This window comes from Hibiscus syriacus, unplaced genomic scaffold (genome assembly GCF_006381635.1).
Source record: "Hibiscus syriacus cultivar Baekdansim isolate YM2019G1 unplaced genomic scaffold, ASM638163v2 tig00110987_pilon, whole genome shotgun sequence".
In the NCBI taxonomy this organism is placed as follows: domain Eukaryota; kingdom Viridiplantae; phylum Streptophyta; class Magnoliopsida; order Malvales; family Malvaceae; genus Hibiscus; species Hibiscus syriacus.
The window spans coordinates 1,245,777-1,261,826 of record NW_024062941.1 but is presented as its reverse complement, the minus strand read 5'-3'; the positions used below and the strand labels follow the sequence as shown (position 1 = coordinate 1,261,826).

At 32.0% G+C, this 16,050-nt stretch overlaps 1 protein-coding gene across 1 annotated transcript; it reads left to right on the top strand.

The window, feature by feature from the left end:
* Positions 1 to 10,831: 10,831 nt before the first annotated feature.
* Positions 10,832 to 14,746, top strand: LOC120148770 (protein NRT1/ PTR FAMILY 3.1-like). Its single transcript, XM_039161793.1, has 4 exons — positions 10,832 to 10,972; positions 12,883 to 13,100; positions 13,187 to 13,749; positions 13,826 to 14,746. The coding sequence occupies exons 1-4, from the start codon at positions 10,858 to 10,860 to the stop codon at positions 14,730 to 14,732; spliced, it is 1,803 nt and encodes a 600-aa protein (XP_039017724.1). The 5' UTR covers positions 10,832 to 10,857; the 3' UTR covers positions 14,733 to 14,746.
* Positions 14,747 to 16,050: the final 1,304 nt, after the last annotated feature.

The following is a 16,050-nucleotide window of genomic DNA, read 5'->3' as shown; positions in this document are numbered from 1 at the left end:
GTCCAAAATCCAATCAAATTGGACCATAATTAAGTTATTTTATTTTCTGGTATTATAGTTTATGTTATGTTATTATATTTTATGATATTATATTTTACATTATTGTATTTTTTGGTATTATATTTTATGTTATTGTATTTTCTGGTATTATATATTTTTTATTTTGTCATAGAAATTTTATAAATTTTATGTTTTTTTTATTTCTTTTTATTCTGTTAACATTTTACATTCATAATTTCTAAAAGATATATATTGAAATTGTTGGATCAAAATCCATAATTAATGGCACATATTTTTATTGTATATTGTTATTATAAAATATGACATAAATTAAGTGACCAATTATGTTATAAAGTCATAAGGTATTTGTTGAGTTAATCGATCGATGGAATTGGCCAAGAGGGGGGTGAATTGGCAATAAAAATTTTGGTGGAAGTTTTTGTGGAAAATTGAAAATATTTGCACAACGCTTTAGAGTGGTTCGACTTTCTTAACCAAAGTCTACGTCCACTACCTTAGCTATCCAGACTAAGGATTTTCCAACAAATTCACTAATTTGTTCTTTCTTTTGAGGAAAAAGAGTAACCTTACAACTCCCTAAAGAATTATACCCCAAATTATTGAGCACACTCTTTTTCAAAGAGAAATACACAAATTTGCAAACTTACAAGGAAAACCTCACAAGGTAGATTGTTTGCACAATTCTAGAACAAAGAAAGAACACTCAAGGATAAATACAATAGAGCACAAATGGTGTTCTTGAAAGCACAATGAATATTGAATGAAAAATAGGCTTGAAGTGCTCAAACAATTAGTTTGATGCTTTCTCTTTGACTCTCTCTCAATTCTTGATAATTGTTGTTTCTTGTTATTGATCAATGGCTTCTAAGCTTGTTTAAATACTCCTTCAATTGATTCTGAACGTTGGGGATGATTAGTGGAATCAATGGAGCCGTTTCAATGTGAAATCAATTAATAAAACAGCTTGGAGTGTGGGGGGAATTAGTACCCCCCTCATAGGGAATCGGTTCCCTAAGTGTAAAATTCAAATATTTCGACCGTTGATCATGGGGGAATCGATACCCCCTTGGGGGGAATCGGTTCCCTCTAGGCATTCTATTTTTCTTGGAGCCAAACCATTCAGGGGGAATCGGTACCCCTTGGGGGGAATCGGTTCCCTCTGGACAATCTGGAATTTTTGGCTTTGAAACGGTTCGAAATACTTTGTAAAATTGTTTTGAAATTATTTTAAGATTAAAACTTAATTTTAAACTTGAGTAAGGATTAAAAATGACATTTGAAAGATTTGGAGTAATATTTTGATATTCGAATAATTATATCGAATATACTTAGAAAATCTTTTGGAAAATCTTAAAATTCATTTAACTTAATTTGTTATATCGTAATATCAAAATGTTTTCAACAATCTCCCCCTTTTTGATATAACAAAACATTTTAGTAATTTTAAGAATTTGAAATCAAGTTTGAAAAATTACTCCCCCTTACTTTAACACTTCTCCCCTTTAAAACACTTTCACATTTCTCCCCCTTTTTGTTAAATCAGAAAGACCTTTTAAAAGATTTTAAACAAGTTTTTGAAAAACACTTAGCAAATTGATTATAAATAAATATAGCGTAAGCTGCTAAGACCACAATCAAGAGAAGCATTAGCCATTAGTTTCATAATCAATATTCATAAACAATGTGAAATGGCAAAAAAAAATTGGTCATAATGCAACTAATATGTAAATGATGCAAAAATAAACATTAAGCTCAAAATGAAAGTTAAAACCAAACCAAATATATAAGCATGTAAGTTCAAATATCCAATTATCCAACAAATTCAAACATCCAAAATAAAACAATCCATGAACATCAAAATGTTTCACAATTCAAAGTTTTGAGTTCGGGACGATAAACCCATTGACTCGTTTCCTTATCCTTTTTTTTCATCCTACTTTCTTCAAGGAAGTAAGATTGATTTGGTTTTGGAGAGGGATAGGAATATTAGAAGAGACCCTAAGACTGAGTTTGATAAACAAATTACTAAGGAGACAACCATAAACCAAGGTTTCTATATTCTTGGAAGAAACAGTGTTTATGGAAACTCACTAAAGATGATCTGTGGCAGATTAATCTTTTTTTTTTTATGTTGGATACAATATATCCACCATATATCTATGTTCCTAAGGGAGGAGTACCTACCTCCGGATGGTCTAAACCACCAAGAGATCATATAATGAAGGAATCTATCACGATGAGTTTTTAGGGTACTCTCACTATCCTTAGACTTATAGGGTGAATTCACAGTCTCTTTTTCATTAAACCTGAGTTATCTAGTCCAAAATGGGTAGCGATTGTGTCGGAGACAATAAAAATGAATTGTCCTAAAAGATAGGATCGAATTCCTATAGTTTCAGATCATAGCTTGTTTTGGACACATACCACATTGGAATAGAAAAATACGGACTAATTGATGATAAACCAAAGGTTTGAGTTTAAAGAGTTTATCAAACTTCTAGGAAGATATTGGAAGTCCATATCTTCTATAGCTTGGATCGAAGGGATACGTTCTTCCCGGATTTTGTATGACACAAAACAAGTATGGTACCTATGATATAGATCTTGTCTACGACCAGATACGTTGAAACAAGAGTTCAGAATGGTCATATTTGGGTTATTTGGGTGGAGGAATATAAGGTCGGTCTTGAATTAAGCGACTAGACAATGTCCTAGGTCGTTTAGGATTTGACATGGTTTAAGAATCGGAATAGAAAGAATAACCTACAATTTTAAAACACATGTATGCAATATAATCAATCCCAAAACTCAATTGAGTCCTCAATATCTCAAGGTTCTCTAAACCAATCCTAATGGGCAAAGTTTTTGAAAACTATTGAAAAATAAAGTTTTGAAAATCAATATACGTATAGTTTTCATACTAACAACATAATTAAATCAAAACACAACAATTTGAAATTAATTAAAAATTTTCATTTTTTTTATTTCGAAAATTCAAGAATTAATTGAAAAATTATGAGATTTTGATGAAATTAGTTGTAAAATCTAGTTTCTAAACACTAAACAATCAATGCCCTATCACTATTTCAATCTAGAACTAATTAAAACTAGTTCTATGTTCAAAAATTGATAAAATAGAAGTTTTAGAAAAATACCTTGAAGAATTTTGGATTTGAGTGAGATTGAATGAAGTTTGCACGATTTTGATGATTCCAACAGGTTTAGGAGTTGATATTTGAAGTAGTTCCGATTAAAAATGGTGTTTTTGATGAAATATCGAGATAGGGAGAGAGTAGAAAGGAGAACGGCGGCAAAGAGAAAGAAGAGAGGTTATGAGAGAGAGGGTTTTCTGGGCGTGATATAACCAGAACCCTCAGGGGGTATCGATTCCCCTACATGGGGAAATCGGTTCCCCTTCAAAGGGGGAATCGGTTCCCCTTCAAGGGGGGTATCGATTCCCTCTGCACTAAAACTGCTAAAATTTGATTTTAAACACTCAAAATGCTAAATTAATTTGCTCTAGTGGTATTGGCAACTCATATTACGAAAAATTAACTATGTTCAATAAATCAAATCTATCATTTAAAAATTATTTCAACATATAATCAATTTTTCACAAAGAATCATAAACTCCCCCTAACTAATAGCAAAGAATGCAATCAAAATTAATTATAAGCATTTTTCATTTATTCATATAAGTGCTAAAATTATTTTAAACACTAAGTGAAGATAGGTAAAAAAAAAACCTAATTCTCTCCTAAGTGTCCAAAATCTTTCTTTGTCTAAAGGTTTTGTAAAGATATCCGCTAATTGGTGCAAAGTATCCGCTAATTGGTGCAAAATATCAACATATTCTATAACTATATATTCTTTAGTGACATGATCTCTAAAGAAATGATGTCTAATTTCAATGTGCTTAGTTCTAGAGTGTTGGATGAGATTTTTTTTAGTGAGACAAATAGCACTAGTATTGTCACACTTGATAGGAATGATACATATTTCAATTCCATAATAAAAAAGTTGTTGTTTCATCCATAAAACTTGTGCACAACATTTACCGGCTGAAATGTATTCCGCTTCAGTGGTAGATAATGCAACACAATTTTGTTTCTTTGAAAAACCAAGAAATCATCATATTTCCAAGGAATTGGCAAGTACCAGAGGTGCTTTTCCTATCTAATTTTCATCCTCCATAATCCGCATTAAAGAAGGCATGCAAGCTAAAGCTAGAGTCTCTAGGATACCAAAGTCCTAAACTAGGAGTGTCTTTAAGGTATCTAAAGATTCTCTTAACAGCTAGTAAATGTGATTCCTTAGGGCATGATTGAAATCTAGCACATAAGCAAACACTAAACATAATGCCCGGTCTACTTGTAGTTAGATAGAGCAAAGAGCTAATCATTGACCTATATAATTTAACATCCACATATTTACCTTCTTCATCCAAGTCAAGCTTTGTAGAAGAGCTCATTGGAGTGTCATGAGGTTTCCCATTTTCCAGTCCAAACTTCTTGAGCATATCTTTGACGTATTTAGCTTGATTGATGAAGATGCCATATTTTCTTTGCTTGATTTGGAGTCCCAAGAAAAATGAGAGCTCCCCCGTCATGCTCATCTCGAATTCACTTTGCATTAACTTAGAAAATTCTTGGCAAGGAACATCATTAGTAGAACCAAATATTATATCATCAAAATAAATTTGAACTACTAATAAATCTTTACCTTTATGTTTTAAAAACAATGTAGTGTCAATCTTCCCTTTGGAAAAACCTTTTTCAATTAAAAAGTTTGACAATCTTTCATACCAAGCTCTAGGAGCTTGTTTTAAACCATAAAGTGCTTTTGTCAATTTAAGAACATGATTTGGAAATTTTAAATCTTCAAATCCAGGAGGTTGTTCCACATACACTTCTTCCTTTATAAAACCATTTAAAAATGCACTTTAAACATCCATTTGATATAATTTAAATTCATGAAAACATGCAAATGCTGATAACATTCTAATTGCTTCCATCCTAGCAACGGGAGCGTATGTTTCATCAAAGTCTATGCCCTCTTCTTGAGTGTACCCTTGAGCAACAAGTCTAGCCTTGTTTCTCACTATATTACCACTTTCATCAAGCTTATTCCTAAATACCCATCTAGTACCTACAGTAGACTTATTACTAGGTCTTTCAACTAATGTCCATACTTTACTCCTCTCAAATTGATTTAACTCTTCTTGCATAGCCATAATCCAATGTTCATCATTTAATGCTTCTTTAATATTCTTAGGCTCTATACATGAGATAAATGCAACATAATTATAAATATTTCTAAGAGAGGATTTACCCCTTTGGATGGATCACCTATAATCTCACCATCCTTGACATAGTTGTACTCTCTTGGGTAAGATACTTCCCTTTCTTCAATGGTAGGATTCTCAAGAAGATCTTGAGTTTCCTCATCTTTCGTTTCTTCCTTTAATGATGGTTCTCCAACGTCATGTTCAATGTTATTTATATTTATAATGCCTACATCATCATTCACACAATAATCCTTCCTCGGATGGGGATTATCATTGAAATCAACATGTATAAACTCTTCTATAACTAAAGTTCTTTTATTAAATACTCGATAAGCTTTAGAATTTAAGGAATAACCCAGAAAAATTCCTTCATCACTTTTAGCATCAAATTTGCCAAGATTGTCTTTACCATTGTTTAAAACAAAACATTTACATCCAAAAGGATGAAAATAGCTAATGTTAGGATTTTTACTTTTGAAAAGTTCATATGGAGTTTTCTTCAAAATAGGCCTAATCATTACTCGATTAATAACATAACAAGCGGTATTTGTGGCTTCCGCCCAAAAATATTTTGGCAAATTGTTTTCACAAATCATGGTTCTAGCCATTTCTTCTAAAGTTCGATTTTTCCTCTCAACAACTCCATTTTGTTGAGGGGTTCTAGGTGCTGAAAAATTATGGCTAATATCATTAGAATTACAAAATTCAGTAAATCCAAGATTTTCAAATTCAGTTCCATGATCACTCCTAACACTAGTTATAGAGTAACCTTTTTCGTTTTGGATTACTTTTGAAATCGTGATGAATTTTTCTAATGCTTCATCTTTAGTACTTAAAATAGAACCCAAGTATATTTAGAATAGTCATCTACCAATACAAATGCATATTGTTTTCCACCCAAGCTAGTAGTTCTAGATGGCCCAAAAAGATCTAAATGGATCAATTGTAATACTCTACTAGTGGATACGTCATTAATGGATTTAAAAGAAATTCGCTTTTGTTTTCCTTTAGCACAAGCATCACAGATTTTATCATTATCAAATTTAAGCTTAGGCAACCCTCGAACTAGATCTCCTTGAATCAATCGTTGCAAAACACTCATACTAGCATGTCCTAGTCTTCTATGCCATAACCAACTATCATGCTCATCTTTAGCAACTAGGCATAAATTTAGTCATATCTATGGAATCTAAATGCACCATGTAAATGTTTCCTATTCTATAAACAACAAGCATAATCAAAGTAGATGCAATGTCAATCAATTTTGCAAACACTTAATTTAAAAATAAGACATTGTATCTTTTGTCAAATTCATCTAATCGGATTATGCTTTAATCCATTCACATACAAAACATTATGCAATGTTGATTATCGAGATTAAGAGCACATGCATAAAGTTTTTGAAAATTTTATGCATTAAAAACTTTATAATTTTTTTAAAAAAAATCTATGCATAATCATTAAGAAAAATTTAAGGTCAAAATTTTGCAAAACCAAAGTTCTTGAAAAATCGACATCAATTGTTAAAGAGATATCAATTACATTTAAAAAAACATTTTTGACCACAAATTAATATGATAAACTAGAGTTTATAAAACATTACCAAAAATTACTATTTTCATCATACAATATTTTTCAACACACATGAGATAAAACATAATCATTTAGAATTATTCAACATTTAAAACCTCAAGCATAAACTAAATGAGCAACCAAATAAAATAAAAATATTAAGTTTAAAGGTTACTCATTCTTTTTTCATATGTGGCTAGAGCATCTTGAATATCATCATCTTCATCACCATTGCTCCCACACACCTACAAGAGACATTTAAGTAGATTTTGGTATCCAAATTGCTTTGGATCATTGAACATTAGTTTCAATGCCTCTTGTTCCTTTTAGAACCCATACTTGTCTAATTTTAAATCGTTTCCCTTTCTTTAAAGGACAAGTATGTTCCTTATGACCATGATAATGACAATGTGAACATATTGTCATTATTGAACTAGATGAATTATTTAAAATGACCTCTTTTTCTTTTGTTAAACATTTAAGCTTAACTTTCAAATCAAAATTTTCTTTTTCAATACTTTCAAATTTCATTTTTGAAAGCTCTAAATCCTTCTTCAAGATTTAATTTTGATTTTCAAAATCCATTTTCGTTTCTAGAAGAAGTTTGTTTAATTTGATAATTTCTTTTTCAAAGTTTTCAAATTTTATTTTTGAAAGCTCTAACTCCTTTCTCAACATTTCATTTTGATTTTCCAAGTCTGTTTTAGCTTTCAAAAGAATATGATTTTTAGCAATAAATTTAAAAATTAATTTATTGTATTTGGAGTTCATGGTCTCAAACTCTGAAAATAATTCATCATAAGCATCTTGTAACTCATTAAAAGATATTGAATTTAATTTATTTGAGTTAGAAGATACTTTTGGCTCTGTGAGAGCTAATAGAGACATCACCTTTATTGGTTCTTCTTCTTCCTTGTCTCCATAGATCTCCTTAAGCTTATCTCACATCTCCTTGGCACTTGAACAAGAAGAAACTCCTTTATATACATTAGGACCAATTGCACAACATAACATGTGCATAGTCTTTGTGTTTTGTTGAGCTTTCTTCCGTTCTTGATCACTCCACTTCTTTGCCTTCTTCGTAGGAGAAGAATATACTTTCTCGATCATCATCCAAGCTTCCATATCAAATGCTTGGATAAATATCATTATGAACTTCTTCCAACGACGATAATTTGTTCCATTAAAGTGTGGAGACACGTCAATTGGTATGGATTCTTCCATGGAGAATGAACCGGAAGTGGACGTCATCTTTATCGATTTAACTCTTCCCTGATCTACTCAAGAGATGATTAAACCTTCAAATGAGTCAAGCTCTGATACCAATTATTGAGTTAATCGATCGATCCCTGATCTACTCAAGAGACGGTTAAACCTTCAAATGAGTCAAGCTCTGATACCAATTGTTGAGTTAATCGATCGATGGAATTGACCAAGAGGGGGTGAATTGACAATGAAAATTTTGGTTGAAGCTTTTGCAGAAAATTGAAAATATTTACACAACGATTTAGAGTGGTTCGACTTTCTCAACCAAAGTCTACGTCCAATACCTTAGCTATCCACACTAAGGATTTTCCAACAAATTCACTAATTTGTTCTTTCTTTCGAGGACAAAGAGTAACCTTACAACTCCCTCAAGAATTATACCCTAAATTCTTGAGCACACTCTTTTTCAAAGAGAAATACACAAATTTGCAAACTTACAAGGAAAACCTCACAAGATAGATTGTTTGCACAATTCTAGAACAAAGAAAGAACACTTAAGGATAAATACAATAGAGCACAAATTGTGTTCTTAAAAGCACAATGAATATTGAATGAAAAATAGGCTTGAAGTGCTCAAACAATTAGTTTGATGTTTTCTATTTAATTCTCTCTCAATTCTTGATAATTGTTGTTTCTTGTTATTGATCAATGGCTTCTAAGCTTGTTTAAATACTCCTTCAATTGATTCTGAACGTTGGGGATGATTAGTGGAGTCAATGGAGCCGTTTTAGTGTGAAATCAATTAATAAAACATCTTAGAGCTTGGGGGGAATCGGTACCCCCTTGGGGGGGAATCGGTTCCCTCCGAGCATTCTATTTTTCTCGGAGCCAAACTATTTAGGGGGAATCGGTACCCCCTTGAGGGGAATCGGTTCCCTCTGGACAATCTGAAATTTTTTGCTTTGAAACGATTCGAAATACTTTGTAAAATTGTTTTAAAATTATTTTAAGATTAAAACTTAATTTTACACTTGAGTAAGGATTAAAATGACATTTGAAAGATTTGGAGTAATATTTTGATATTCGAATAATTATATCGAATATACTTAGAAAATCTTTTGGAAAAATCTTAAAATTCATTTAACTTAATTTGTTATATCGAAATATCAAAATGTTTTCAACAGTATTAGAAGTGTCATGAAAATAAAAGTGTAGATACTATTAAAGTTGTATTTATAATTCGATGAGGGGCAGGGTTATAACACTAAATGATTCTTAAATCAGATATATAAAGGGGTTATGGTCCCCAAGAAATAGATTATCTCGTATTTTCTCTTGTCTCCGTCAGAGAGTTTATACTCAAGAAAATTCTATCTTCTTGGAAGATCACAACCAAAACAATCTTCAAGATCTCAACCTTCTAGATAATCTCCATCATTGGATTCACGTACTCTTCCGCAAATCTAGTTTATTTTATTCTTGAAGGTTTGACATGATTAGATCCTGATTAGTTTTCATATTTATTATGGTTTGGTTCTAACAGAAATATCTAAACTTATTATCATATACGGTATGGGAGTTGTTATAAATTTTATGTATTTTAACCTTTTACTTTCTAAATTGAAATATCTAAACTTACTACCACTCTAATTTTATATTTAAATTAATGTTTTAGGTTAACAAATATCTTATGATTTTTAAAACTAAATTAGGGACTAAAATATAAAGAATGAAATATCTTAGAACTTATGTTTTAACTCAAACTATTTTTAATAATATAAAAATAAAAACCCTAAACCATTAACCTAACCCTAAAACTGAATGTGGTATAAAATGAAAAAGGTGTGTTTTGCGGAATGCGTTCTATCAAATCAACATAAGATGTGTTATGCAGAAAGCTCTTTTGCCACGTATGCTTAAGGCACTTCTTGTAAAACACATTTTAGTCAAATAAGTGACATTTAGATAAATAATGGTCAAAGGATGACATTTTAGTAAATTATTATTTTTTTTTGGATGTTTTTGGCAGGGGTTGTAAATGAGTTGAATCGAGCTCGAGTATTGTTGAGCTCGACTCGACTCAAAAACTTTAAAATGAAGCACGATTTGGCTCGAAAGATCACAAGCTTGAGTCAAACTTGAAATCATGAATTGAAGCTCGAAAAAGTTTGAAATAAAAAAAATTATTAAACTTAACCCAGTTGAAGCTCAAACTCGAACTTGAAGATTAAGTATATGAAAATTTTATAATGTCTTTTTTTTAAAAAAATCAACACATAAATGTTAATATGATTAATAATTTATTTTTAAAATAAAATTTTAATATATTATTTTTCAAGTTACTAGCGAGCTTTTCGGGTCGAGTATTAAATACTTTGTTTCAGTTCGTTAAGAACTCTAGTCGAGTTCATTCGAGTCAAGTATTTATCAAATTTAAACCGAGTCAAACTCGAATAGTTCACGATCTATCTCATCTCACATACAACCTTAATTTTTGGGTAAAATTGCGGGTAATAGTTGGATCCGAGTGCATTAAGAGACAAATGATTGCAAAAAAATATAGTAAGAGTAGGCAGTAAAGAACGAAAATCATGACATAAGATCGGATGTCATATATGATAATGAAAGTCAAGCTGAAGTGGCTCTCTCTCATCGGTTGCATCTCTCTTTTTACTTACTGCCTTCTCTCCCCCCCCCCCCCCCTCTGTCTCTCTGACTCTCTCTATATATATGGACCTCACCTCATCTTTGCTGTGTGCAAATCAAACACAATGGACGTTAAACCAGCCATGGATTCGCCCAACCTCAACAAACTCCAAGAAGAAGATGACAGCAAGTTCCAGAACAAGAAGCTTGGTGGTCTTAAAACAATGCCGTTCATTCTTGGTTAGTTCGTATTCTATCTTCTTCATTTCTCTTTGTATTCACATTTCACATTTCCTCAACTCCTATTCATATCTTTTATTACGTTACTCATGCATTTGTTTTCAATAATAAAACTATACTATTTAACATGATTCGATCTGTTTTTCTTTAAAATTTAAACAAGTCCGATTATCTTGCATAAAAATATAAGAAAAAATTTATTTATAAAATAATTAAATATTAAATAAAAACAATTTTTTCTTAAAAACACATTGCATAACTTCTAGTCAGTGGTAGCTGTACAAATACTGCCCACTTGCATAAAAATTATAATCAAAGATGAACAAAAGACACCTATAAATATGTTCATCATAAAAATATATATTTTTTAATAGAAATCGATATTCTTATTAAAAAGAGAAAGTATTTGAAATTATAATAAAAACTTACAATTATCATCGTAAATTAAATATATAATTTGAAGATTTTCTTATAACATTGATACAAGAAACTAGTCACTTTAGATCATGTAATCATTATACATGAAAAATTTTAAAAACTAAACCAAAAGACTTAAATGAAAATAGATATGAATAAATCTAACATCATCGGTAAACGAACCACAAAATAAAATTATGCTATTGAAAGATCACCACCACAAATGTAAAATCACTTATCTAAATTCAATCCGAAGGTCCAGAGTAAGGAAGATCAACATGATTATAAATAAACATCATCTTGATCAGTCGTGGCGTTGTCAAATCTAACCATAATAAAACATAAAATAAAAAGAACGCTCAAACGACTAATAAAGAAGACGAAATCGTGTCACCAATGTTGAAAAAAACGTGACACAAGACGGTTATTCTTATTCAAAACTGAAAAAAAAGCTGGCAAAATAAAGTTACAAAAGAAAAAATTGATTTAATCTATAAAAAAACAGCACAAACCTTAAAAAGAAAAAGATAACAGTTAATCCGTGTAAAAATATATTTAGATCCACTATGGCTTTTAGTGACTCATCTTAAATCATATATGTTTGAACACATATTATATGATTTAACACTATAAATAGACCGAATCGAATCTAACTTGATTTATGAACCTGTTTAAGATACTGCATGAACCAATTGGCTATCTCGGGTTGAACCATCCCGTATAGCTAGGGTTTGGCACGAGATGGGTCGGGTCGATTTTTTGGCTGCCCCACCCCTGCCCCGAAAATATATATCTTATATATATGATCCTATCCTGATTTTTAGATTAAAACCTTGACCCCTATCCATACTAATATGAATATATTAATATTTAAAAATAATTAAAATAATATATTTTATAATAATATAATTATAATTATTGGGATAAAATCCACATGCACAATGTAAAACTTTATTAGTTTTAAACAGATTTAGGACCATTGAATGAGTGAAAATAGATAGCTGAGATTAACACTAAAAAAGGAAAAAAAAAAATTCACTCATCTAACAATCATAAATATGTGTAAAACTAAAAAAAAATTAAATTATGTAAGTGGATCTTAATCCATAATTATTTTTAAATGTTTAAAATAATATATTTTATTATATTTTAGTAATCAAAAATATATTTTAACAATATAAAAATAAAAATCTCTAAAACATTAAATATATATACATACATATATATATATATATATATATATATATATATATATATATAAAGATAAATTATCTAGTCGAACGATCGATTTGTTTCACCTTAAATTTGGTCCCGCCGTACTCTAAAGTTATATACTATACGATCCGTTTTGTCTTGAACCTTGAAATTAAAAAAAAATCTTATAAAATCGGGTCAGATCGAAATCCGTCCAAATTATATATTTTGACCATTCCTACTTATGGCTTTTGATTTAGTAAATCAAACTAACCGTTTTTGAAATTTGATTTGGACAGCAAATGAAATATGTGACAGATTTGCTTCAAGTGGATTCCATAGCAACATGATAACATACTTGACTCAGGAGCTAAACATGCCCCTGGTTCAAGCCTCCAACACCCTCTCCAACTTTGGTGGAACATCCAGCTTCACTCCCCTCATCGGTGCTCTGATTGCCGATTCATTTGCCGGTCGCTTTTGGACCATCACCGTTGGCTCTGTCTTTTACGAACTGGTCTACATCTCTCCCACACTTTTCCGATTCTCCAGTTTCGAATCTAGTTTTCCATAAGTCGGATCATGTTGGCCTCGTTGTTGCAGGGTTTAATTTGCATCACCATATCGGCCGTGCTACCATCGCTCCGTCCACTGCCATGCCCCACACAAATAAACTGCCAGGAGGCTTCGGATTTCCAACTCTGGGTATTGTACATCTCTCTTCTCCTCACATCGCTCGGCACCGGCGGCATTAGGCCATGCGTCGTGACGTTTGCTGCGGACCAATTCGGCTCGGACAAAGTGATCACGGGTCGGTCCGAAAAGTGGAATTTCTTCAATTGGTACTATTTCAGCATGGGGTTAGCCACATTGACTGCCTTGACAGTGGTAGTTTATGTCCAAGAACATGTGGGATGGGGTTGGGGGCTTGGGATCCCAACCATTGCCATGATCATATCAATCATTGCCTTCCTTATAGGCTCACCCCTCTACAAGAAAATGAAACCTGGTGGCAGCCCATTGATCAGATTGGCTCAAGTCATGGTTGCAGCCATTAAGAAAAGACATGAAATTGCACCAGACAACCCCAAGCTCTTGTACCACAACAATGAGCTTGATTCAGACATTACTGTCCATGGAAGACTTGTTCATACAGATCAATACCAGTAAGCTATTTCCTTTTTAATTTTGAAGAGAAAGTTATTCAAATGCTTGAATTGATCATTCAATCTTTGTTCACAGATGGTTAGACAAAGCTGCAATAGTGACAGAATCCGAGTCTGCAAATTCCAACTCACCAAATCTATGGAGGTTAGTGACAGTCCATAGAGTTGAAGAGCTTAAAGCTATAATCCGAATGTTGCCGATTTGGGCCGCGGGGATTTTACTTGTCACCTCGTCCTCACACCTGCATAGCTTCGTCGTCCAACAAGCTCGAACCATGGACCGACACTTATCGCCATCGTTCAAAATCCCGCCCGCAAGTCTATCCATCTTCAGCATCCTAACCATGCTCTCGGGCCTGGTCTTGTACGAACGCATGTTTGTTCCGTTAGCAAGACGGTTCACCGGACATCCTTCGGGTGTCACATGTTTACAACGAATGGGAATCGGTTTCGTGATCAACATCGTTGCCACGATCGTCTCGTCAATAGTTGAGACGAAAAGGAAATCCGTGGCAGCACATCACAACTTGTTGGATGATCCGAAAGCCATAGTTCCCATCAGTGTGTTCTGGTTAGTCCCGCAGTTCTGCCTCCATGGTGTTGCCGAAGTGTTCATGTCGGTCGGACACTTGGAGTTCCTTTACAATCAGTCACCGGAGAGCATGCGAAGCACTGCAGCCGCCCTGTATTGGATAGCAATATCCACGGGAAACTACATAGGTACATTCCTAGTTTCACTTGTTCATAAGTACACCGGCGAGAACAATTGGTTGCCGGACAGGAATCTCAACAGGGGAAAACTGGACTATTATTATGGGCTTGTTAGTGGAATCCAAGTCCTCAACCTCATTTACTACATCTCTGTTGCTTACTTTTATACTTACAAACCCTTGGAAGAAGAAGAAGAAGATGATGATGGAGAATTCAATGGAAAAAAGATTTCTGAAATTGGAGTTGAGCTTGCTAAAACTGAAACAGCTTAGAACTTGGTTCTTTTGCCTGTATATTTGGATTAAATATTTGTGAACTTAAAAGAATAAATATGAGAATTAACTTTTATTTATGTTTTTTTCTCTTCCGGTTCCAAGGTTACGTCTGACTAATCCAGATTGAATCGCATCGCATATCTAGTTTTAGTCAGTGAGTCTCCCAGTAGAGATTTAACGTATATACAAAAATTCGAATTCGATACTTGCTTAAGCGATATCAAGTTGCTTACCACTTGAATCAATCCAGTTGATAACTTTTATTTATGTATTTTATTTAGTATTTAAACTATGGATTTGAATTAAATTTATATTTAAATAAAATTTGTAGTTAAATATGAGAATTAATTTATTTTATTTAAAAATGAATTTTTTAAATGAAAATAGATTTCGTTAGGTTTATTAATAAAAGAGATAATATCTAATATTAGAATGAACATATGATTAGAACATATTTTTATAACTATTAATACAAGAAATTAGTCATTTGAGATCATATAAGTATTATACAAAGAAAAGGTTAAAAATAAGTCTAAAAAACTCGAACAAAATATAGATACAAACATATTCGATAGTATCGGAAATGAACTACAACAAATGATCAAACTATTGAAAGATCGTCGACAATAGCAAATTAAAGTTGAGCGTCGTAAGAAAACTATATTCGGACGCAGAATGTGTTTTCAAATCTAATCTGATGATCCAAAGAAGGAAAAATCAACAGAATAACAAATAAGTGTTATTTTGATTAGTTGAGACATCAACAAATCTAACCATAAAAAAAACTAAACGAAAAATCGGTAAACCGATTGTAAACATGTCAAAAGTGAAAAAAGAGTATCGAAATATAAACGAAAGCATACAATATAGACATAAAGTATAAGTTGTCGATGACCAATATCAAGATTTAAATAATAAAAGATTAAATTATAATTTAAATTCAAATTCAAATTTCTTACAATTTGACATTGATAAAATTCAACTATAATTGAATCTAGAGTTGTACATATATTAGAATAGGTTCAATAGTAAAAATTTGCATGTTCAACCTGCAATTTTATGCTAAATCTTATTTAGTGACCATTTTTTTTGTTGAAAAGGAAAAAAAACCGTTTAGCTTTCCGTCTTGTCTACTATTAACAGTTCTTCAGTTTCCTTAGAGTAATCTTTCAGGAAGTTGGTGTCTTCGTGGTGCTTTCCACATCTGTTTGGTGATAAAATCCGCCACACGATTAGTTTCTCTAGGTATGTGTTTCAGATCAACTTTCCAGTTTCTCTTAAGTAATTTTTCAATATGCTGCAAAATCGTAAGTTT

Coding starts and splice junctions, on each gene's coding strand:
- LOC120148770 (XM_039161793.1), top strand. CDS start 10,858: ATGGACGTTAAACCAGCCATGGATTCGCCCAACCTCAACAAACTCCAA. Junction 13,101..13,186: donor GCTCTGTCTTTTACGAACTG/GTCTACATCTCT, acceptor TCGTTGTTGCAG/GGTTTAATTTGCATCACCAT. Junction 13,750..13,825: donor GTTCATACAGATCAATACCA/GTAAGCTATTTC, acceptor CTTTGTTCACAG/ATGGTTAGACAAAGCTGCAA.